A 23,969-nucleotide genomic window follows, 5' to 3' on the forward strand; every position below is an offset into this window, starting at 1 on the left:
ATTTTCTTAAAAACTTCCAATTCATTAGAGTAAAAATGAACAAAACAACATGTCTTATAGCAAAATATTTAAACAAGACCCAATGTAAGCTTCATGCATTGCTAACATCCAGCCTAGTACCTACCACATAATAGTATCCAATAAATATTTACTGAATAAATAAGTGAAGGAATGTGATATGTGAAAGATGAACAATCTTAAACAGTGAAGTAAACGTAAATGGGCTTTATTTTCTTATTAAAAGATACAGACTTGCAGATTTGATTAGAATGCAATTTATAAGAAATTCACCTAATATGCTGAAAATTGACAACAAAAGGATAGGCAAGACTTTACTAAGCCTTTAGCCATATTGTGAAGGACTTCAAAGCACCTAAGAGAAGAGAAAGGAATAAGGCTAGGCCTCTGATGGTTTAGTCTCCGGTTAGTTTTGTTAGGTTAAAATCCTCTATCACTTCAACCTGGTCATTAATTTTAACCAAGCATTTCCTGTCTTCCATTTCTTACAGATTTGTACAGCTTGTCATCACTGCATCAGCAATTTATTGGTAAATTTATTTCTACTTTAAAATCAATCAGTCCTGATGATTTATGAACACATATATTCATAAATATATATAAATGAATATAATATATACATACATTATATATATAAACTATGCCACCATCTTGACTAAAATTCATAACTAGGAGGACCTTTTCTATTTTAGACCCACATCTCTATTCACATTATAAAGATAATGATGTTAGAAAAGAAATGGGTACAAAGAGAAAGTTGGCTACCATGGTGCCAAAGGCAGTGACACTGCAACTTTGGTTCAAAAGGTGCCGTCATCCTTCTAAAGAGTCATTTCAATGAGGTAAACATGAATCCTGACACACAGAATTGGAGACATATCAGAAGTTTTGTGCCAGACTGGAAGTGTTGTTTAGGGGAACTAAATGAGATCTATAGCTGAATAAATATGCCAGTGGAAAAAGATGTCTATTACAGAATCACAGAATGCTAGAGTTGAAGGGACTCTTTTATGACTATAAATGCCAAAATAATTATTAGCAGTTTAATAGCAAAATATTATATTACCCACAACAAATTTAACAAAAAGTTAAATTTACAAATAAAGAATATCAGGCAAAGAGAAATTTATTTCTCAGTATTACCCAGCTGAAAATACTAGATCATAATGTTGTCCACTAACAGAACCTAATGAGGGTATTCAACAAATATTATTAGTTGGTAAGCTATAAAAGAGTGATGTGATAATAAAGTTACAGAAGACAATTGGCAATTGAATATGAATCATAAAAAAAGAATTGTTTATCTCCTTAAATGGAAGTCTAATTGTGCATGTGTATGTTTGCATGTGTGTATGTGTGTGTGTGAAGAGCAATAATCTGAAAAAAAAATGATTAAGGTATAAAAGGAGTGTTTACAAAAGGTGGTCAGGGAGACAGAAAATGGGATAGAAAATGGACTCCAAGTAATTGTTTTACCACCTTGCTCAAAAGCTGAAAAATAGCCTAATATGGAGACCCACATTTGATAATCTGGGACCTGGTTTGTCTGTACCCCAAAAAGCTGTCCTTTCTCTAGGTCAAAGGGTAAACTTTGGAGGTATCCTAATTACCTCCTTCTTTCCTAGTCTGGAGAAGAGAACAATGCTCCTCTGGTTTTACCTAGATGATATTAGCTCAACAATCCAAGTAACAGGTAATTCAGTTCCTATAGATTATACCACTTGCCTGAAGTAACTAAAACCCCATGGAATTTCCTGTATCTGTTTATCTATTTACCCTGCTGTATTAAAATTCTGCTTTCAAAAAGGACAGGTTTATATACAGTCTTTAGACTGCTGATAGCCAAAATATATTTTGGCTTTATTTTAAGCAGTTTTCATATATATTATCTCATTTAACAATCATAACCACTCTAACATAAGTGATAGTATTATTCCCCTTTATGAGAAATCTGATAAGGAAGATCACGGACTAGAATCAGGCAGAGCCAGGATAAATCCAAGCATCTTGAACCTAAATGCTTAAGGCCCTACACGACGGAGATGAGATCCAGTACTCCAATCCTGCACTTACCTAGAATGGAGAGCATGGAGATACCTTTGCAGTTCTGTTCTCCCAGTTTCTTCCTAATATGAGTTTACTAATCAAAATAACATTTAATTAATGTTAAGATATCAACTAAGAACAGCAACGTTCATCACTGTGGTTTCTGAGCAGTCCTATCTGGTTTTCTAGGCATCAATGAAGGATGGAAGACATCTCTTCTTCGTCTTTCTATATTAGCATTGCAGGCTTTAACTTCCATAAATCTGGTTAGAAATAACACAAGTGATACAAATGAAATGTACTCGAATACACTGCTATATCTTTGCATCCTCAACTCAGGGGAAGAACATCCCTGTCACAGAATCATTCAGCATCTTCTAGTAAAAGGTGTACCCAGAAAGAATTAGGCCTTTGTTGTTCCATTTTATTTTACTTTAGAAGGCTGCACTGGGATTGCCTATAAAAATTTTCTGTGGGTCTTCCTACTACTCCCAGATGGTAGTATGAATAACATTTATTTAAGTCTATCTTTGAATTTCAACTTTAACCCAGCCAAATTTTTAAAAGGTAGTTCTGGATTGTACCCAATTATGTTAAATTACTTCCAAAGAAGTGTTAGGTAATGGATTTTTACATATGGTGGGGAAAAATAACTGATAAAAGGCTGAATTCAGTATTTTCTTTTGATGAACACACAGTTAATAGAATAGCTTTTTTTAAAAAAAACTTGTCTAAATCATGTAAAAGGAATAAAACCTGTCTGATGTCTGTTGATACTGAAAGCACTATGCATGCTTCTGGTACAGCCGGCGTGCATGACTGCAAACTCTCTGCAGCTTTGACAACATCATCATGACAAGGTTTGTAAAGGTTCCTGGAATGGCTGGTTCTGGACCTGTAGGAACCAAGGCCTTCTTTCTCATATCTCAAAACTTTCAAAATAATTTTCTCTCATCTTTTAACCTAATCTCCTTAAAAATTTGGGTTTTTGGGGGAAACACAGGAAGTGTAATTATTTATGGTGCTATTTGATATTGGCTTATGGTAGACATGAGAAATTCCCTCTAAATGCCTTGGATAGGCTAGTCCTTTTTTATTTCTGGAAATTATACAGTAAGATTTGGGAAAACATTTCTTAAAGCATAGTGACTGTATTTAGCTCTTTATCTCTTTATTTTGTTAAAGTACAGTAGTGATATTCCTTTTTAGACTAATTATTTAGTATGCTACACATTTCATAGTTAATTTGAAATCCTTTTAAAGATTCTACTCTAAAAATTTTAATTACCAAGATTTAAAATATTGACTCACTGACTTCCACCAGCTGGCTGCCAAGTATTCAGAAATGGTATACTTGAAGAACAGTAGAATAACCTCCCAGTTAATGTATTTTTTTTTCTTTTCAGAAATATATCTTTGAAGCAAGAACTACTGAGTCTACAAAGTAGAGGCAGATTCTAAAACAGACTTTCTAGCTTTGACTTTTGGGTGTATCACTTACAACAGTATGACCTTGAGTAACAAACTTCAATTCTCCCTGCCTCTGTTTTCTCATCTATAAATAGGGGATAATAAACTGCCTGCCTCAGGAATGTGATGAGGATTAAATAAGCAAATGCAGGTAAAACATTTAGAAACTGCAACTTCTTCTGAACATTGAATAAACATTAGTTGTCATTGTTACAATTATTAAAAGAATGTCTTTTTCCTTCTAATGCAATTCCATAAAGCAGCTGCAGATGGTAGCCATCACCATGTTTATGATAATTTTTGTGATCTAGAGCAGGGTCTTGGAAACTAAGGCCCATGAGCCAAATCCCGCCCACAGTCTGCTTTTGTAAACATTTTGTAAATTAGCTTTATTGAACACACTGTATTTATTCATTTACATATTGTCTGTGGCTACTTTCATGCTACAAAAGCTGAGCTAAGTAATTGTAACAGAGATTGTATTATGGGGTCTTTTACAGAAAATTTTTGCCAACTCTTGATTTAGAATAAAACAAGGCTTCAGTGTTTATTTTGAAGGATTAGCAAATGGGAGGGTCTAATTTGAGGGGTCTCCAGATGGGAGAATATTGGAATTTGAACCCAAAGATCATGGCTTTTGCTCTGTCTGTGCTGTTGTTTGCTGTGTGGATTGTAACAAGTCACATTAACTTTTCACATCTGAATTTCTTCATTCACAAAAATAAACACACACATAAGAAAGTCATCACAATTTTCAACTTCCATAATTAGTGCAAGGGTTATGTATAATAACATATATAAAAGTGTGTGGTCAAATTTAAATTGCTAAGCAAATTTGGGACCTTTAATCATTGATAAGGTTCCCAAATCGATTTCACTCATCCACCTTCCTGATGACAGAACCTCTTGGCAGGTGTAAACTTGTCCTTCCCAGGCTGGTTCTGGGCCCGTCAGTGTTGCAGCTTCCTTTAGCTGGTAATGGATAATTTCTCCCCAATCTGAGTCTTTAGAATAATGAATTTGGTTATGGGATACAAGGAACATATGATCAAGTAATCCTTTTCTTTTCTCTCTGAAGGGTCATCACTGAAAAGTAGTGCTTCCCAGCCAATGGCATTGGAGCTGTGTACACACAGCTCTGAGGGATCCTTTGCCAGCTGGCCTCATTACATCTCTGACGTGCTCCCTGCATTTGCTGTCACGGAGTGTTCACTCCTTGACAATTCTGCATTTCTGTCCCAAGGCACCCACACCTTCCTGCCTCTCCGTGCTGGGCTTTGACTCTTTCTTTCTTAGGCAGAATTTTGTCTTATGTCTAATCAAACATTTATCATACTTATTGCCTTAAAGAAAAAGAATACATTCCACAATTGCTTTTTCTCGTTCTCTGAAAACTTAAGATTCTGATCCTTACTCTTATCCAGTTGTGTCTACAAAGTGATGGGTTTTCCTTTTTATACGCAGCACCCTCCCTCTTGTTCCCTGGGTAGAGCATTGTGGCTTATCTACCATCACTCTAGGTATCATATAAAATAATTCATTCTATTAAAAGCCTGAGATTTTAGAGAACAGTGAACCATAAAGCTAAACCCTGTGGATAAAGCCTGTTCTTTGTGTGACTAGTGGTGGCAGGAGGCATTTGGCAACCCCTAAGAAAAGGTGGAGATGGCAAAGAGTTCACCACACATAAACAGTCTTTACTAACTCTCCTATTGAGTGGTTTTATCACTTAGAAAGACAGAGGATATCTGTTCTTTGGACATGCGTTAAGTAAAAAGTTTTTATTCTGCATATGCTTATTACCAATTATGATTTTGACAGGTTATAAACATTATGTTACATTATTATTGTATTACAAACATTTGGTTTCATTTTTTCAATGAATGTAATATACAAAACACTAATCATACACTAAAAGCTAAAGAGTAAACAGCCCAGGAATATTTGAAAACTTGGCTAGGAAAGATTTATTCCAACAGACATGCATAAACTTCCTTTAAAAAAAAAAGTGCCATCATGCTAGATCCACTTTGCTTATCTGATCAAATGCCTCAAGGTCAAAACTTTGTAAGGGACTAGAGTTTCAGGTCATAAGGAAAAATCATTAGGGCTCCATAACCTCAAAATATTTGAGAAGTTTCAATTTAAAAAATGACACATGACAAAATAATTTACATTGATACATTACAAAAGTAGAAAGCAAAACAAATATCTGCACCTCCCAAGATCCTCAGTAGCTAAAGCTATTTGCTACATGGGCCAAACTGCTGAAGACTGTGACTGATAAACCTACCACAAAGAAATAAGGACATTTAGTTCTGTTTTGCTCTTCCTTTTGAGTCCTCTGGCATGGAAAGGCATTCAGTAAATATCAGTAAATATATGTAAATGTCAATTTGCATTGTAGTCCAGAAAATGGGCTTTAGAGTCACACACACCTGGATTTAAAACTTAATTCTACAACTCATTATATGTGGCCTTGGACACACAAAACTTAACTTCCATATGCCTGTTTCTGTATCTGCAAAATCAGGATCCCAATACAAACCTCCTAAGGTTGCTATTAGCATTCAATGAGATACATGTATATACTCAAAATAGAATATTACACAATTGTCAAAAAAGTGAATTAGAACCCTATTCAATGACAAGAATGAAGCTTGGCATTATAATAGTAAAATAAAAAGAAAGTACAAAAAGATAACATACAGCACGGTTACCTTTTAATTAAGTTAAAAACAACTAAAATAAAAAATATTCTTTCCTATCAGAAGAAAACAAGGGAATAGAGAATATGGGGTTCATGATTACCTTAGGCAAGAAGAGCAGGGCATGGAATAAGGCTGGAGAAACCATATGGTGAGGTGTACATTACTTAAGGTCCTGCCCTTTGTTTGAGGTAGGAAAGTCTCTGTATTTATTATATTATTTTTTAAATAGCTAAATAAATAAATGTGGGGTGTAAAAGCAGTTAGTTTAATGAATAATGACACATAAAACAAAAAAATACTCTAAGAAAAAATATCTTTGAAGAAAAGAAATAAAATAGCAAAAAGCATGTGATAGTCTCTGGTACTTTTGAAATAAAAATTCTATGATTACATTCAGCCTCTAAGATGCACATAGTAAAAATGGAATAAAGTGTAGTGAATATTCCTGTAGTGGCTAGAAAGTGTTAGTTAGCAAATGACTAGGACTCCTAGGAATTAGCTAATGATCTGGAAGCCGGGCGTCCTCTCTCTCTCCTTTTCTGTTTCTGTCTCTTAAACTCTTTTAAATTTGTTAGTAGGAGCTAGCTTAAAATGATGGTGATGATACCATACAAAGCTAAAGCATAAAGCTAATGTCCTTTGAAAGCATCAACAAAATTGATGCAGAACTGCTCATACTTCCATTTATAATAACAGTGAATTTGGGGGAAAAATGTTATTTTAAAATCTCTGTATATGAGGTATGTGGGTAGGTAAGTAGGTATGTAAATAATTATAATAACAAACTTCCTTATTGTTATTGTTTCCAGTTATATATAACACATTTGAGCTTATAATGTTGAGATTTCTAACCCTTATGAATGCACCATTACAAAAAGTAGAAATAATAATTTACATATGTGAGCTCAAAAATGTGTGAGATAAATACTATCAGCATCCCATTTTACTGATGAATAAATTGAAGCACTAAGGTATTATATGAGATACATAACCAAGGTCACACAACTGGCTGGGGCCGCTGATCAGCTTACTAAATTTAGCTGCAATATAGATAGTAGAGAGAAAAAAATGTATCTCACAACATCCAACCTACTAATGATCGGGATGCTTTATATGGTACATGTTAAGTTCCATTTTAAGACTCCATTTTCCTGCAATGGGGGTTTGTGTGAGACAAGTAAAGATGAAATAACAAATCATAAGGATATTAGATATTAGGCAGTGAAATGCACTTACGTAGGCAAGTTCATTTAACTTCCAGTTTGGTTTTGTCAAGTCAATGGCAGAAGAGGAGGTTTCCAAGCAAAACCATTTGTAAGTGTGCAATGCACAGAGTTTACTGGCAAGTATTGTGATCTCACCTTTGAGAATGCCTCTCCTTGGGGTATGCAGATGAGCAGGAGAGCCTGTCCGTATGGCAGAGGGAAAGTGAACCCCATGTGATTAAATTCTCTGATTGATTGCTGGAGGAATGCAGGGCAGAGGGTGTGAGATAAATAAAACCTGGTTGTGGAAGGTTTTGAGAAGAAACAGTTGCTTGGTCCCCAAAAGTGCTTTCCTTCTTGTATTTTCCCTGTCTCCTTTTTAGGATCTTTCATGACAGAAGGTTTCTGGACACCGACTTTCTATTCTACAACCCCAAAGCCTCTGGCTGACTCCAGGCAGAGCCTGAAGAATCACTGCATTTATAAAGGGTTCATGCAGGACAGGCCGGTGTGAGCAATAAGAGGAAAATATTTGAATTTTAAATTGCTTTTAAATAGATACTGTGTAAACCATGGACATAAGCAGGGGGGAAGGCTTCTTCTTCATGGACATGCAGTGAACAGGCACACACCTGTGTTGCTAAGGTTGGCATTTTTCTACAAGGAGTATGCCTGCAATATAGGAACCTCTTTTACTTTATTTCTTCTCTCCATGAATAGTTGATTCTTTCATATGTAAAAGTTACATTTCTGTTTGTTAATATTAATGGTCTTCGATTACATAATGTGCTTTTATCATACCAATTTCTGAAAGTAGTTTTAGCCACATTATTTTAGAACATTTCGGTCTGCCTACCAAAATCCTCAGTAATCTTTAGGGTTTGTTTTTGGTCTGCTTTTAATTTCAAAGCCCTCCCTGCACACTACATAAAACACAACAAGCAGCAGAGATTTCTTCTATACAATGTATATTTGATATGCTAAATGTTCATCTTTATACACATACAAAAGCTGGAATATCAGAAATGTGGATGGAGTCTATAAATTCAAGGAAACATTTAAGTGCACAGTGATACATAGATACACGGGTATAATACTTTATGTACTTGATAAATATTTCATCCCCACCATAAAGAAAGCTTTTTATCAACTTTGATTGTTTTTTTATTACCTTAAAGTATTGCAGTTGTTTCTCAGCATTCATTGTTCCTTCCTTTTCTTGTCTCAGACAGGAATTGAAGATGAAGAGCTCCGTATCTCTTAGCCACCCTTTCAGTTCTTTGATCCTGACCTCCAGCTGCCTTACCAGGCTTCCGCTCTCAGGAGAGAGCAGGTCACGGGGACCTGACCCACTGTGCCCCGCCGTTGTGTCCTGGGTCTTCTCTCCTAAGGTTTTCTAATACATCACAGTAAAAACAAAAACAAGACACACCAACAACAAAAACCAAAAAAATAGATTAGCTTAGGGACCAACACATACCACAGTTTGGTTGGTAACAAGAGCCACCTGGAAGGGGTCCTGTGGCACCTGCTACCTCACAAATGACTGTCGGTTCAGATGAACTCACTGTTCCATTTAAGATTTTTGAGCGCTTGAGCGATGTGTGTTCTGACTACCATTAGAGGCTTAAGAAGACCTCATTCACGTATAATTTCCTTTAACAGAAAGGAGATTTGACCCAAAAGTTCACCATGGTCCCTGTTATAAAAATTCATTTGAATTCTCATGACAGGAGTTTACAGTAAAAAATTTTCCACATACAATTTTCAGGAGACAGAAGTCTGACTTTAATCAATATACTAAAGAGGCTAAGGGAAGATAGTGCATGGAGAATTAAATTCCCTTTTTCATTGTTTTGAAGTACAATTCCCCATACCGTACGACTGAGGGCTGCTAAGAAGAGGTAGCCTTGGTGCTATTGTTGATTTTACTTAACTTGAAAATTGTTCAACCCCACAGTTCTTCCCACTTTGCATTTGTGGATGCTGGACTTTCTAATATATGTTTTATAGTAAGTCTCAGTCCACCTACACTTGAAGCCTTCTTAGATTAAGTACTATGGTATGAAGGTGAAGTCAGGAAGGGTTTTAAAAATTTTTTGGTGGAAAAAACTCTTTGGAGAGTCGGTAGGAGTTAATCTATAATGATGAATCACACCTACCAAAATAAGCCTTTAAAACACAAATAAAATTAAGTCAGCAAACATTCATCTGTTGTATGGCATTCTGTAAACAGTATCTTTAGGGATCATAACAGAAAAATAGCCTTTCTTGGCAACACCCTTGTATTTTCATGGTGCAAATATTGATAATTTGAAGACCCTCAGTGGAATCCAGATTTAGCTATTGTTTTTATGCTGTAACGAAAGTAGCAGCAGGAGGTGAAATCAATGCCCTTGGAGGGTAGGGTCACAAAAAAGAATTTATTGCCACTTTTTTGTTCTGGAACAGTTTGCAATCATAAATTCTTCATAAACAGAATACTTCAGAGAATGGTCCGTCTTCATAAATACACGACAGAGGACATCAATTTCATTTAATTCACAATTTGTGTCAGCAGAGCAGATGCCAATGCCTGCCTTGATAGGGTTGTTTAATATGCAATTGAGACAGAGTAATATGCAGCACAGGGGACAAAATTTCACAGATTAAACTGTACGCACCACTGACATTTCATTCTAATGTATTTCCATTCCACACTGTTCACCTTAGATGAAAGTAATATTAAAAACCATATCCCTCTATTTTACTATTGTTAGAAGTTAAAACCCTTGTCTTTAAATTTTTTTCATGCCATTAAAATGTAATCATGCCAATTAAAACAGTGTGCATGGTGGTGTTAGTGTGCCATCGGTTGTGTTAAAATCTTCCCTCTATTTTTCTCTTCCTCTAACCATTATAAAATTCTATATGTTGTATTTGAATGATACTTGTGTCAAAATGGCAACCATTTTTAAGATACCTAACTCATAAAGGATAGCTAAATAGTCTGTTTCTTTTAAAAATACTGTGTTGACTTAAAAATTTTGTTGAGAAAGCAATCAACATACTTCACACAATTTTCAAAAAGGATTGTTGTTAGTTATTTATCAAATTGGACATACATGAAGATACAACATAGACTAACACTTTATCTATCAAGCACAGAAAGTTGTCATTCTCATCCGTTTAGTAAACAACCTTGTAAAATGTCACACACTAGCCCCATTTCTCCTGTATGAGAGCAATGAATTCTGTAAAACTTGGTAGGTTCTGACTTAAATACTGTATTATAAAGTAAAAGCCTTTAATTACTATCAAAAAGTAATGTAACAATAGGTCAGAGTAAAAACTTTTAACGTTTTAAGTTGCTCTGCACAACTGCAGACGGTAGTGAATTTAGATGAGAAAGCAAGGATTTAAACTTGCAGTTTTTAATCACCTAGATTAAGCATGGCATAAACTGAACACTGGCATTCCTCCAAGTCATCAAGGTACATGGAAAGTTTCTTATTCAAAATATTTTTGGATTATTATTTCTTTAAAATTAAAAAAAAGGCAGGAAATGGAAGGCATGCAAAATTATGCTCCATAACGGACACCACCCATACTTAGCTGTTGTAATTCATCATTTAAGTAATTGACAAATTTAGCTTACCCTTCATTTGAAGTGAAGGCAATTTAGGAGGGAAGTTGATGAAAAAATACAGTTTAACCTCTCTCTCTCTCAGCTGTCTTCCAACAAAAGGACAGCACTCTCTCCTGCACAGTGCCATCCTGGTCTCTGGGTGACGGAATCTCTAGATTGCCTTTTTGCCAGATTCTTGCATCTCAGTCTTTGGCTGAGACCCAGCCCATCATTGCGTGAAATGAATTACATGAAACTTTTTTTTTTTTTGGCTTTTGTTAAAAGTGAGCTGGAAATTGAGGCACAAAACGGAGACCAATTTAATTCTGCCAGTCAGATTTGGGTCAGATTTGTATCTTTGTTTCGGTGGCCTGAGTGTGACTTGGAAGCTACAGTGACAACTCCACTTTTCATCTGAAGGGTACAGTAAATAGTTAAACAGTGGATGTCTCGAACATGTGCCTTCAGAATAAATTCTATTAACATTCATTCAAGCATGACAGTCAGTGTATATCAGATATACTGTATTATAGTTGACTTGGTGCATACCCATAATACATGGCATATTTTACTTACTTTTTTATGTATTAAAGAGCCAAAATTATTAAAACCTGAGAGGAGACAAGCGCAGAGTAAAAAAAAAAAAATCAACAGAAGAGGAAAAACAGTGTTTTTCCCCCATTATAGCATGAGTAGCTTGTTTGAAATGAAGGTAGTGAATTGAAAGAGATATTTGTGCCTCAAATTAGAAATCAGACAGATAGAGTACTTCACTACACAAAAAATACACATATAACCAGCAAACAGTAATAAAAATGCAAATACCCCAAGCAGTTCCCATTTTTCATTAATTGAATCCACTTTTTCAAGGAGATCATTTGGTAGTAAAACGCCACCTTTCTTCAAAGCTTCAACCTTACTAAGCAGCTCCATCTTTTTCAGGTCCCTGATGGACATTTCCACACTGTATCGCTAAAACAGAAGAGAGAGAGAGATTATTAGGGAGAGAGGTGTTCCTAGAAGATCTGTGAGCACAGTTAGTGATGCTCAGTTTTGTTAAAAGTTCTTATTTCCAGTATACTTCAAGGGAAGGCTAAGCCTAAGTGAGGAATACTAAGTTGAGGAATACTGCTGAAAACAGTTAAAAATACATGGATTACACATACATTGAGTAATATTCATGTCTTTTTTAACTAAAGTTTAAAGCACATATTTAAATTTAAAAACACACTTTTGATCTTTAACTTATAATATTCCAAATAGGAAAATACCTGGTCTAGAGAGATTTAATATTCGTTATTTTTTGGTTAACATTTGGCTCCAGAGTGCTGCACATCTCTCCTCTCTGTCCCACAAAGGACCAGTATCAGAGTGGTGTAGATTAAGTCAGCCCTCAGGATTGTGTAACTTAATCCTGTAAGTCCCCTGAATTCTCAGTTAACATTTTGACATTTTTCTTTTACTTAAAAACTCTGTGTGGCTTTGGAGAAGAGGCATATAAAGAGAGGAAAAAGGAAACCAGTGCTTTAGGAATAGTCACAAATCTATGCTTCCTTATTGATTACTGTAAAATGTACTCAAACATCACAACCGATAACAGAACCCTATCCCCCGATTTATACTGTATTATAACAAACTGTCAAAAGAGTCTCTCCTGAAACATGTTTTGCTAGAGATAATGTAAGTGCTATTTAATATGACAGTTGTTATAGTGATTCTCTTCAAATAACTCTACTTGGATAAGTTTATGGTTAGAAAGTCCTATATTTTAGACAGCTATAAATGACTGTGGCTGTATTTTTTAAATACATGTAAAAACATCTCTGATGTTTTTTTATGTAAATTTTCTGGGTAAAAAAATAGATTCTAGTTAAAATATTAAACACATTTTACAATTTTAATACATTTCCAAAATATAATGGCAGTTTCAAAACTTCTTTTCTTGAGGCACAAAAGTTAGCTCGGGAGGCCCTTCATTGGTAGGACTGCTCTACTGCCCAAACTGAGCTAATTTATCAGATGAGCACTTTATCAGATCTAATAAGAAAAGCTTTTGTCTGGGCAAAGTAGCAAATCAACGAGTTCAAAACATGCCCATGCACTTGGGCGATTTTATTCACCTTGGAAACAAGATATTATATGGAAGCCCAAACTAAAATACAATAGGAAGCAGCTAAAGGAAAAGGTGTGAAATATTTGTTAAGGTTAATAGATCCTCAGCATTTGTGCGCATATGTTTGCATACTTTTAGTTTCTTATTTTAATCTTTCATTTACACTATGCATGCACATTATTTGTATTATGTAAACTTCCCCAAATGTTAGTCATTTGTGGATCACAGAATAAAATGTTTTAAATGAGGTGATTTAGAGCATTTCATAGTATTAATGAATGTTGAGCAGGGTGTCAGAGTATCCAAAATTACATGAATATGCATAATGAAAAAAATCAAGAGTTGCCTTATAGCTTTTTCAGAATTTGGCCTGTGATTCATGGGAAATTCTGATTGCATTTTCTAATGGTAGACAATTACCAGGACCACATTACTCCAATACTTAGAATAACACACTGTCCACTTGAGTTTTCTGGACTCTACACTGAGCAAGTATTCTAGAAATATAGATAGGGTTTTATTTATCAGAGTGATGACTGGAGGACAGGGCAGTGTGCTTTATGTAATCAGATTCCCATCTAACAATGAAGTTGCTGACAAAAATTTACATAATTAATTTGGTGAGACTTCTTTGACATAATATTGGAGGAACCAGTATTTCAGGCAGGCAGAGGAATCCTAGTCAAGGCTATAGCTTATGCCACATGCATTAATAGACAGGGAATCCTCTGGCTATGCCACCTAGGAGCAGCCTTGCCCAGTTATGACTTTCACTTGTGATAAGCTCATGCCCTGTCTTATCCCAACTTTTAATGGTTCCTACACAGCAGATCAGTCAAGAAAGAGAACAGTTTAGATGTGTCCCATGAAAATGACAGTCTTATAATAATAAAAATATAAAAAGAAATTAATTTCAGGCATAACAAAATAATTTGTGAAATGTGGTAGATGCAGTCATCGATTATAGGTTATTACATTAAAAAACCTTGTCTTTCTGTGTGCTCTCCATCTTGTCACCATGTAACCTACTGTGTAAACAGCTTGATGAACAATGTGATTGATGGACAATGCCTTCAAACTATAAAAGATGAGAGAATCCATCTAATTGTAGATGTATTGGTATGTGCATTTAAGGTACTAGAATGTCATGTAACCTAAGGTGAAAATATTTATTTTAATTTCTGAAGTACTCTGAAGGTTGAATCTGATATGATTTAGGGTCACAAGCTGTATATGTGTATATATATATATATATATATATATATATATATATATATATATATATATATATATATATATATATATATATATATATATGTAATAATACCAGGACTGTTAGATTTTTGTTGGTGCAAGTATCTTTTTGGTCTTCTCTCTCCAACATTTTTTTAGAAGCATTATATAGAGAACTAACTGCAGGCTCTATCAGTTCTCAGTCATCCTATCAAGTAGGGCTGTTTTATCCTGGGGTGAGAAGATAATTTAATCTTCATATTCATTCTACCCACAGCAGTAAGTGAGCAGACTGCCCCATTGTGTCCTGTGGTCTGGGGATGTTGTGATATGGCCTACTCTTGTATACCCAAAAATGAGATTAACAAAGTTAAAGTCAGGTGGCTTTTCTTAAATGCTAAGGTAAATAAGCATCTAGTATTTAATTTTGCCACAGCACCTGCTGTGGGCCTCTCTGTCTAGTCAAAAACAAAATATACTCTATTGAAAGGGTATATTTACATTATTAAATGTATTTGCTTGGCCAATTCAATTTTGACTAATGAAGCTTCCTAATAATGTGTGAATGATCTAAATTAAAGACACCCCCTAACTCCTATTCTAAATGCCACTCCTGTGTGTGTGTGTGTGTGTGTCTGTATACATATATATAAAACTTAAAAAACAAGAGTTAAAAATAACTACATACACTCAATGTTTTAACCAAGAGTTTAAGAAGATTTTAGAAAATCCTTATTCACTTTTTAAGATGTCAAAATTGAATTAGGAAACAAAGCCAGCAAAAACAGAGATTTCTGAAGTAAATATAGTTAGAAATGCATGAAGACTTGATTGAGATAACTTTTTTGACAGTTATGTTAAAGGCTTTTTTCCCTCCTAAACCTTTTTTTTTTTTTTTGTTAAAAATCACACCGAAAATTCTGCCCAAATGGAGACTGGAACAATGCCTTGAAACAGTGTTAATTGTCACCATGGAAACCAGAAGAATAAGCCATTTTGAAACTGGTATAGAAGGCACACATTGAGCAACTCAAGCATTTTTCTGCCTCCCTCAATGTTAAAGAACAAGATGCCTTGTCACTGTGAGGTCAGAGAAAGCAAGCATCATGAAAGGGTTGTAGATGCTCACTGTCTAGTAAATAAAAAAATAAAAAATAAACTACATACAGCTAATGTTATAAGACTCTACCCAGTGAATCTTTTTGAAATAGAAGGATCATCAAAAGATGGCCAGGAATGGGGTGGACAGATTCCACCTAAGCAAAACTTCAGGGCTATATTATGTGAACCTTGCCCCCAAAGCTCCCTGGGAATTCTGCTGCTGTAATAAAACTTCAGAAGAGGAAAGAAAAAAGGCAGCATGATGGAATTCAAAATAATGCTCTAAAAGCACACAGAGAGATTAAGACATCCATTGTAAGACTTTTGTATGGTGCTTCTGTTGGTTATGCTGAAAAGAGACCAGACATTGCTGAGGGGAGAGTGAAGTTTTGGCTATGAAAGACACAATAATTAAACCAAAGAATTTTCTTGATAATAATAAAATAGGGCTGTCAGATACTGTGTCTTCAAGGTTTGAATATTTACATCTCACACTATATTTTTGGGCTTCATGTGACTTTATATTAGAGTTACAACAAGGAAAATGATCTGGTTATTAGAATAACAAATTTGAGTCATCTTTCCCAGTGCAAAGTAATACCGCAAACACCTGTACATCCAGTACAATCCTTTCTCAACACACAACAGGTAGAGAAAATACACTGAGAAAAATAAAATGTATTTTAGTCTATCATTAAGAAAGCATATGCTAGGAAACACCAAACGACTGGCAAAATTATGCGCGAAAATAAGCATTTTTGCACAAAAATGCAGGGATGTGTCCAGCTATGATTCCCGTATTGTGTTTTCTGGCTAGTGTTTGCCCTCCTCATGCGAGGCTTCATGGTGGCCCCTCAGCAAGTCCATGCCTAATGCCATTCAGTGGTGAACAAAGAGTCTTTTCATATGAAAGTCCAGGGTCTGCAGCTCAGCTGTACAGGCCGAGTGCAGGAATCCGCTAGAGGCCAGGGTCGCCTCTGCAGCAGCTCTTGTGCTGCCCCCTTTTTCAGAAAACGAGCATCCAGCATCTCACAACGTATGTGATGTTTCACAGGGAGCCAATATCACCAGTGCTTCAGAAAGATGTTCAAGACTTAAGAAGAGGGTTCAAGCCCAAGACAAATAATAGTCCTTATTTCTTACAAACTCCTTGTATTTTACCATTAGCAATTTATGGTGAATAATTGCACAGAGAAATTATAAAGACTCCTACAATTGTCCTTGTAAATTAATAATAGGCTTTCTTGATTGGGATAAATTTGCTGCTGAGCCTTTGGAAAAATTAAAAAGTGCAATGTCATTTAAAATTGCCAGAACTCACACAGCAAATTACATCTGAGGTTAAGAATTGAGTTTTACTCCCTCTTCTAGCATATTCCATTTGCATGATCTGAAAATCACATTACATTGGCCATGTATTGTTAATTGGACATAGATTGCATTATCTTTAATATAAATCAAACTACAAATATTAAAATGAATTGCAAATTCCTTAATAGAAGATCATAAAACAATCTTTTTTAAAGTATCTCCCATTAATAATTTAATTCCAATTATATCACTCAGAAAACTTAAGCAGGAAACCTGGCAACTTATTTCTCCAATCATTTCTTTTATATAACACATACCTAAACCTTTTAAAATAAATACCCAGAGCAGAGTCATTGTTATAGAACAAAAATAAAAACACCAATAAATGAAAACTTTTCATGCTGATTTCATGTAAAATACTGCATAAGAACACCAAGTCTGCCTGCCTCATCCCTTCCCTACCAGTTCAAGGATGAGAAAAAAAGTATCCTATAGAAAAGATTTACTAAGTTTAAGAACTATTGTAATCACACTCTCTAAAATTGTAAAATTGATTATTATTCTTCTATTTATTTTTTAAAAGGTTCTCTAGCCTCTTAGATTTTTCCATAAATCTGACATCTTTCTGAAGCCTTTAATGAGCCTATATTAAATATTTAATTCTGTTTAGGGCATATCCACTACTACCAAAAACAGTTATATTCCCAGCAGTCCCACTGTTTCAGGCAGAGGACTTGATTGATCCTCCTAGCCTGAATTGAGTAGAATGAAAAGAAGCAGTTGGAAAATAGCTGCAATCATTTAATGCAGATGACCTCTGACAGCCTCGCAGCTCTTCTATCTGAACAGAAATTTGCATGGGGTCTCTGTGCAGAGGAACAATGTAACCTAAATGGTAGACAATCTTTATTCTAATGAAGTGGGTGTCAAGGTCAATGTAAAACTGCAATGATAAATGGTGCACCACTAGGCAAGAGAAGTTGCATAGGCATTGTAGTGCTTTCACATTAATTGAAGACTGAAATGCACTGCATGAAAAGCACAAGCCTCTCTTTTCACCATAATGTGTTAATATGCCATTGCCGAAATGATTTCTTCAAGATGTTTGCCTGTTGACATGTATCTTATTGCAAAATAACGCAAATATGGAATTATGGCACAAAATATACATTTTTAGAATTCAGTACTTTCTTGAAATAGAACTACAAAAATTTAAATAAAATGTCCCCAAAGTCCTGACATCTAATGTAATTCCTTTGATCCCCTTTTCTTTTCTTTTTCTATCTGGACCTGTCCTTAATTAGTTTCAACCAAGCAACCTTTTATAGAACCCTTCACTGGGTACTTTGATACTGAGGGAACTGTAAAGGAGGACTGAAGAGAGGACTCAGAGAAAATATATTTTCTCCCCTCATTTCTAAGTTTTCTGCTTAGTCTATAGCTAAGATCTTCAGGTGTTGTTTGTCCTGATGAAAATGTAACGAAAAACCTATGGTTTGTAAAAGAAAATTTAATGTGGAAACTAGAAAACTATAATCTGGTTGTTTGACATTGTCAAAATGATTATACAGCAATATTTAAACCATGTCTTCAGTTGTTTTGGCAATTCGTGGCAGTCAGTATTTTTGATCATATAAAAATAAAGATAGTAAGATGCTTTTTAAAAATTCAGATCTATTAAGCCTGTAGAGGGGACATTGTTTGTTAACACACTCATTAGCAACCAAGCATTTTAACTTCATCAATTAAACAGGAAATGAAGTTGTGCCATTAGCTTCACAATTTGCTAAAATCCTAGTAAGGGCATATTACCAACCATTTGAGAAACATGTCGAGGCTCAACCCATAAGATGTCATACTCGATGCATTTTATGGCTGACATTTTTTTCTCATTCTGGTAGACTGTGATATAGCCACCCTTCCAACACTAAGCTTCCTGCTACAAACAGACTTTAATCATGGAATTACAGTTACACTAGTCAGGAATGGTCTGTAGGTCTTTCAGTCTGTAGTGTTGGTGACTAGAAGACTATTGGTGTGATTTTCCATAAAATAAATGATACTGCTAGTTTTCAACTCTGATGTAAAAACAAACTATCTCAAACAGAAATCAACATTCCTGAAATGGTAATTCAGGAAAAAAAAAATCTCAACATGAAGAAGGATAGTGAAAAAAAAAAAAAGTTACTGATGAAACTGTTTAAAAAACTGTACAGCCTCATCTGTGTGTGATTTGTCAGGTCTGAAGCTTTGACGTGCCCAAGGGGCAGAACCCAGCGGGGAGTAGGCTGCCGAGCTAAATAGCTGTGAAAGAAGTCTTAATGTAGGATGGAATTCAAACTAACCTTGACATGACCTCCAGAAAATATGCAAAAAGTAAAATGAATGCACTCTGCAAGACACATCCTAATTTTGTGGTGGAGCTGGTTAGTTTTACAAACATAACTGAGACCTTAAAAGAAAAATAGAAAGCTAGTAAAAGGGGAAAACTTGGGAATTCAGGCAAAAAACGTAAGCAGGCATGATGTGTTACTGTGAAGGCATGTGAACCATTTGGAAGGAATCCAAATAAAAACCCACACTGAACAATATTGTTGTCAGCCTGTCTATTGAGGAAAATTGTTTTTTTTAGGTTGAATATAAATGACACAAAGCCAAGATTACATCATTGCATTACAAAGTCTGTTGTGGCTTTTAGCTGAACAAGCCCCATGGATCTATTGGTTTAGGACAGTAATTCAGTAAGGAGATTTTAATGTGTTATTTTTCTTCCACTGTCAATAAAAAAATAGAAGAATTCAAGGAAGAAATATCATGGATGTGTTCTAGTCTATTTCTTGTTTGTGATCTGTATTTGATATACCAAACTCAAAATTTTAGTTGATGTATTGAGACTTGATTTGACATTATTATACATTTTGCCGTTGTAAAGTGATCGGCTTAGGAGGAAGGCGTTTGTTCTAAGCTCCCTGACCAAGAACTGACTAACTCATTGGGCTCATGGAAATTTTAATTGAGTGTCAACTTGTGTAGAAATTCAATCCTATTACCTTTTCAATGCAATTTTGTAGCAATACCAGTTATTTACTACATTACAAAGCATATTTTAAACATAATTAAATAACTAAGAACATACACCCAAAATATAATGACTTGAATCCCTATAGCAAGGATGTGAATTCTAGCTCAGGTATGTATGCTTCTATTAGATTTTCATAAACATAAAGTGAGCAAAAGGATGCAATCATTCAGAAGCACAGAAGTGTAAATTTTGCTTAGAACCTATTAAACAACCACATGTAAAGGTCACTGCTTAATGGATATGTGATGCCATAAGGTTCTTCTTTGGTCTAGTCTTACCCAAATGTTTATTAATAACACATATAAGTAAAACACATATATGGCATGTTGATTGGTTGCCAGATTATATTGATCGCCCTGATCAATAAAGAATAATACATATTTTAGCTCAGAGATCATAAGCTCAAATACCTACAGGTAGTGGTGTAGTAGTAAACTGGCTCTCTGGGGGAAAAAAAGAGCCCTGATTTGTAGTGTTTGCTGATTTCCCTGGTATAAATACTTCCATGGCAGATTCCAAACTACCAATGGTTGCTACTGCTGGCAAATTCCTGAATATTTAACAATCACTTCTCACAAGCCAGTACTAGCCTGCTGCGACCCTACCACCAGGCAGCTAATGGAAAGGAGTGGAGTTGAGCATGGATAGATCATCTATCTTTGACATTCTAAGGACAGCTAGTGTCATGGAAAAAGAAAACTATTTTCTCTACTAAAAGAAAAACAATGCATAAATGTGATGATTGCTAATACTTGATCCCAGTGATGGGGAACTAGGAAAAAGTAGTGTGGACTGTGGAGGACAGGAGAGCACAAGTTCCATCCTAAAGGAGCAACCACTGCTCAGCTCTGCCAACTGTTTCCATGAGGGAATATAGTTTCAATAAGGCTTCTGTATGGTCACAGATATATTTTAAGAGAAACAGAAATACCTATTTTTATGTGAAAACTCACATTTTTTATGTTGAATTAAACCTCTTTAATACTGTATAGGCCAACCAATGCACTGACTTGGATCTGAATTTGAGGTAACTACTGAGCACTGTCTATTTTACATTGTGAAGATATTACACTCTAAAGAGAACACAACATGCTGGTATAATAGATTAAATTTAAGGAGATACAATGAATGTCTAGGGAGACAGAGTTAATAATCCTCCCCTCCAACACCAAAAAATGCAAAAATACAAAACTGCATGAAGAATGGAGATGACTAGTCTTTAATGACTTCAGGTTCAATGAATCAACAGACAATGGAAATAAATGTAAAAAAAAGGCAATAAGATTTGGGACAAACATGCGGATTGAGACAAACATGCAGTCAAAACTAAGAAAGGTAACAGATCAGTTTGACTATGGTTTACTAGGCACAGACTCGCCATCCTAGCTCTGGTTGGGTTTCATTTTCCAAAAAGGGACCTAGACAATTTGAAATGTCCAAAGGAGAGCATTCAGGGAAGGGAAAAGAGTCAACATTTCTCCAAGAGCAAACTGCTGAAGGAGCTGGAGATACCCAGTCAAGCGGAAAAGAAGAGTTGAAGATGAGAGAAGAGAGGGAAGGACATATTAGCAGACTTTAAATACTTTTTAATGAGTTTCCACTCACCAAAGGTATCCAGGAATCAGAGTCTACCTGGTTGGGATATGTTATATGGAATAATTACACATTAAGTGACAACTGGCCTAGAAGATAGAGTCTCAATTTCCTCTCTAATTTAGAAAGTTGAACTTCCTTGGGCCCACATTCACCAGATCAATCACAATGTTCACATTATAATATTTAGAAGAAATGTCAAAACTGAAAAACACCAAGCTAAAGAGAAGTTGTTACCTGCTGGAGAAGACTCAAGACGTAAGATTCTGATGCAAAGAAACCTAGAACAATAATGAATCAAAGGTACAACCACATAAAATGTAAGCTATACGATTTAAGCTCAAGATAGGACACAGAGAATGAAAAGGCAAGGTTAACTGAAAATGCTCAAACAATCTTCACTATGTCCTACTTTATAGAAGTATTTAATTGAATTTGAGATACTAAATGAAACTTTTGATTTCTTTTTTTTTTTTTGAGAAATATTTTGTAGGAAATAGGAAACTCCTATAGAATTTACACAGTTTGGTCCATATTTCAACAAGATCCTTCCTGTAGATTTTTTAAAAGATGCAGATTTCATAAATGCCACTCTTAGAAGTTTTCTACCATCAATATAGAACTTTTTCTAAAACATATCTAAGAAATGTGTTATAATGCCAGCAGTGTGGGCATAATGGCAATTTTTTCTCCATGCTATGAACTTCATGGTTGTGGCTGTATTGCGTTGAAAGTCTGCACATCACAGTGAGTTTTCTGTGCCTTCCAGTGCACTTCACTGATGATGTGGATCGGTGCCATAATACATCATGACTGTTCTAATTACGGTTTCATTATGATGCACCATATCAGGGCTGTCGTAATGTCATGTCAGCACATAGAAGAATAGTTAGGCAATTATGTAATATCTGTTAGAGTCTGCAATGCAGGATGGAAAAAAAGACACGAGGAGCAGCAATTAATTTAATGAAACTCAGTTTTTCTCCTTTAAAAAAGTTTCCAATTTAAAAGTATCGTTTCTTTTGTTTTCCATCTTGCAATCTAAACAAACACCTGCAAACACATCTCTTTTTGTTTAATGGGGCACTGCTATATGATTTAATGGATTTGCTTTTATAATTAATAAAGCAAAATAAGAAAGGGAAATCTGTGACTTTAGCTGTTCTCCATACATCACAAAAGAATGACATTTACCTAATATATGTTCCGAGAAATCCAGTAAAAATTTTAGTGTAGTGAATTGAAGTCTGCTGGAGGCTTACCACCATGCAAACTCCAAACACAATGTCATATTCTATCTTTCTTGATCTCTGGTGTAGACACACAATTTCCTGCCTGGCCTCCTAAAACTCAGTTGACCAGCTATGTCTTAAATAAACAAACTATGGTAATGAAATGAGATAAAGCATTGATATCTATAGTTACTTTCCTAAATTATGTCCATAAATATTTACTTGCCTTCAGTCTAGCTGCCAAAATATTCCCAATATCTATAAAAAGAGAAATTTTGGTATTTGTCTTATGAATTTAAAGAATAAGCTCTCCAAGGATGAGGGCTATGCCTCTCCTGGTCAACCATGGAGTACCTTGAATGCCTGAGGATTTCAGAAAACACTGGGTCATTGAATAGTTCCTCAACACTAAGCAATACATGAACTGCTGTTTGTTGTTTTAATGAACTACCATAGGAGAATTTATATATCAAAGCTTGCCCCATACCTCTATAGCTGAATTTTATAGGCCTGTTCAATGCAAGTATTTATAATAGAAATGCTGATGAAGCCTAAACCATGGACGTACATGGTTGTGCAGCAGCAGCCGTTTCAAATATAGATATATTTTTAGAATTAGGAGGCACCAAGTTTGTTTAAATCTAGACTTTTTTTTACAATTGCAAGTAATGTTAATAGCACACTGTAAATGTTAAGGCTAAGTGTGCAATGTCAAAATAGATTGAATCTCTCTGAAAATTGGAAATTCAGGCTTTTCAAACATAATCCAGATGTTTGGCTTTTATTCAGAATTCAAGAAAGAGGGAACTAATATGATATAAAATTCATACATGCATATTTCATTAGTGGCTTTTGTATCGCTGAATTAAACATTCTGAAACGTGCTTTTCCCAAATCACAGAGTTTTAAACCAAAGCAGTTGCCAAGATGTTGCGCACCTCAAAAATAACGCCAAATTAATTTTGTAAGGAAAACACTATATATTTCTTATGGTAACTCTGCTGATAATGTTCCATTAAAGAGAATATCTTGCTTTCTTTTTGAGGATGACAAGAAAAATGAGAGGTAGAAGAAAAATGAGAGGTAGAACACTGCAGTTATTGTAGCTTATCAAAAAGATATTGCTGCAAAACATGGTGACTCTGAAAATCTATGAGAATCAGTGGCCTAAATGAAGGCTGAAAGCTCTATGCCCCGTAATGTCATCATCAAAAAACATCTTTTCAAGTTTAGTGCAAATGGGCATT

General features: G+C 35.1%; 1 protein-coding gene across 6 annotated transcripts in view; it reads right to left on the minus strand.

The window, feature by feature from the left end:
• Positions 1 to 23,969, minus strand: part of AKAP6 (A-kinase anchoring protein 6) — a 627,130-nt gene that overhangs the window by 92,933 nt on the left and 510,228 nt on the right. For all 6 annotated transcript variants that reach the window (XM_036999333.2, XM_073211384.1, XM_073211383.1 and 3 more), the window contains 2 exons: positions 11,883 to 12,029; positions 8,622 to 8,846 (listed from right to left, as the gene is read on the minus strand). In XM_036999333.2, the coding sequence (XP_036855228.2) occupies positions 8,622 to 8,846; positions 11,883 to 12,029 (372 nt within the window). The remainder of the gene's footprint in view (positions 1 to 8,621; positions 8,847 to 11,882; positions 12,030 to 23,969) is intronic.

This window comes from Manis javanica, chromosome 8, assembly GCF_040802235.1.
Source record: "Manis javanica isolate MJ-LG chromosome 8, MJ_LKY, whole genome shotgun sequence".
NCBI classification, from domain to species: domain Eukaryota; kingdom Metazoa; phylum Chordata; class Mammalia; order Pholidota; family Manidae; genus Manis; species Manis javanica.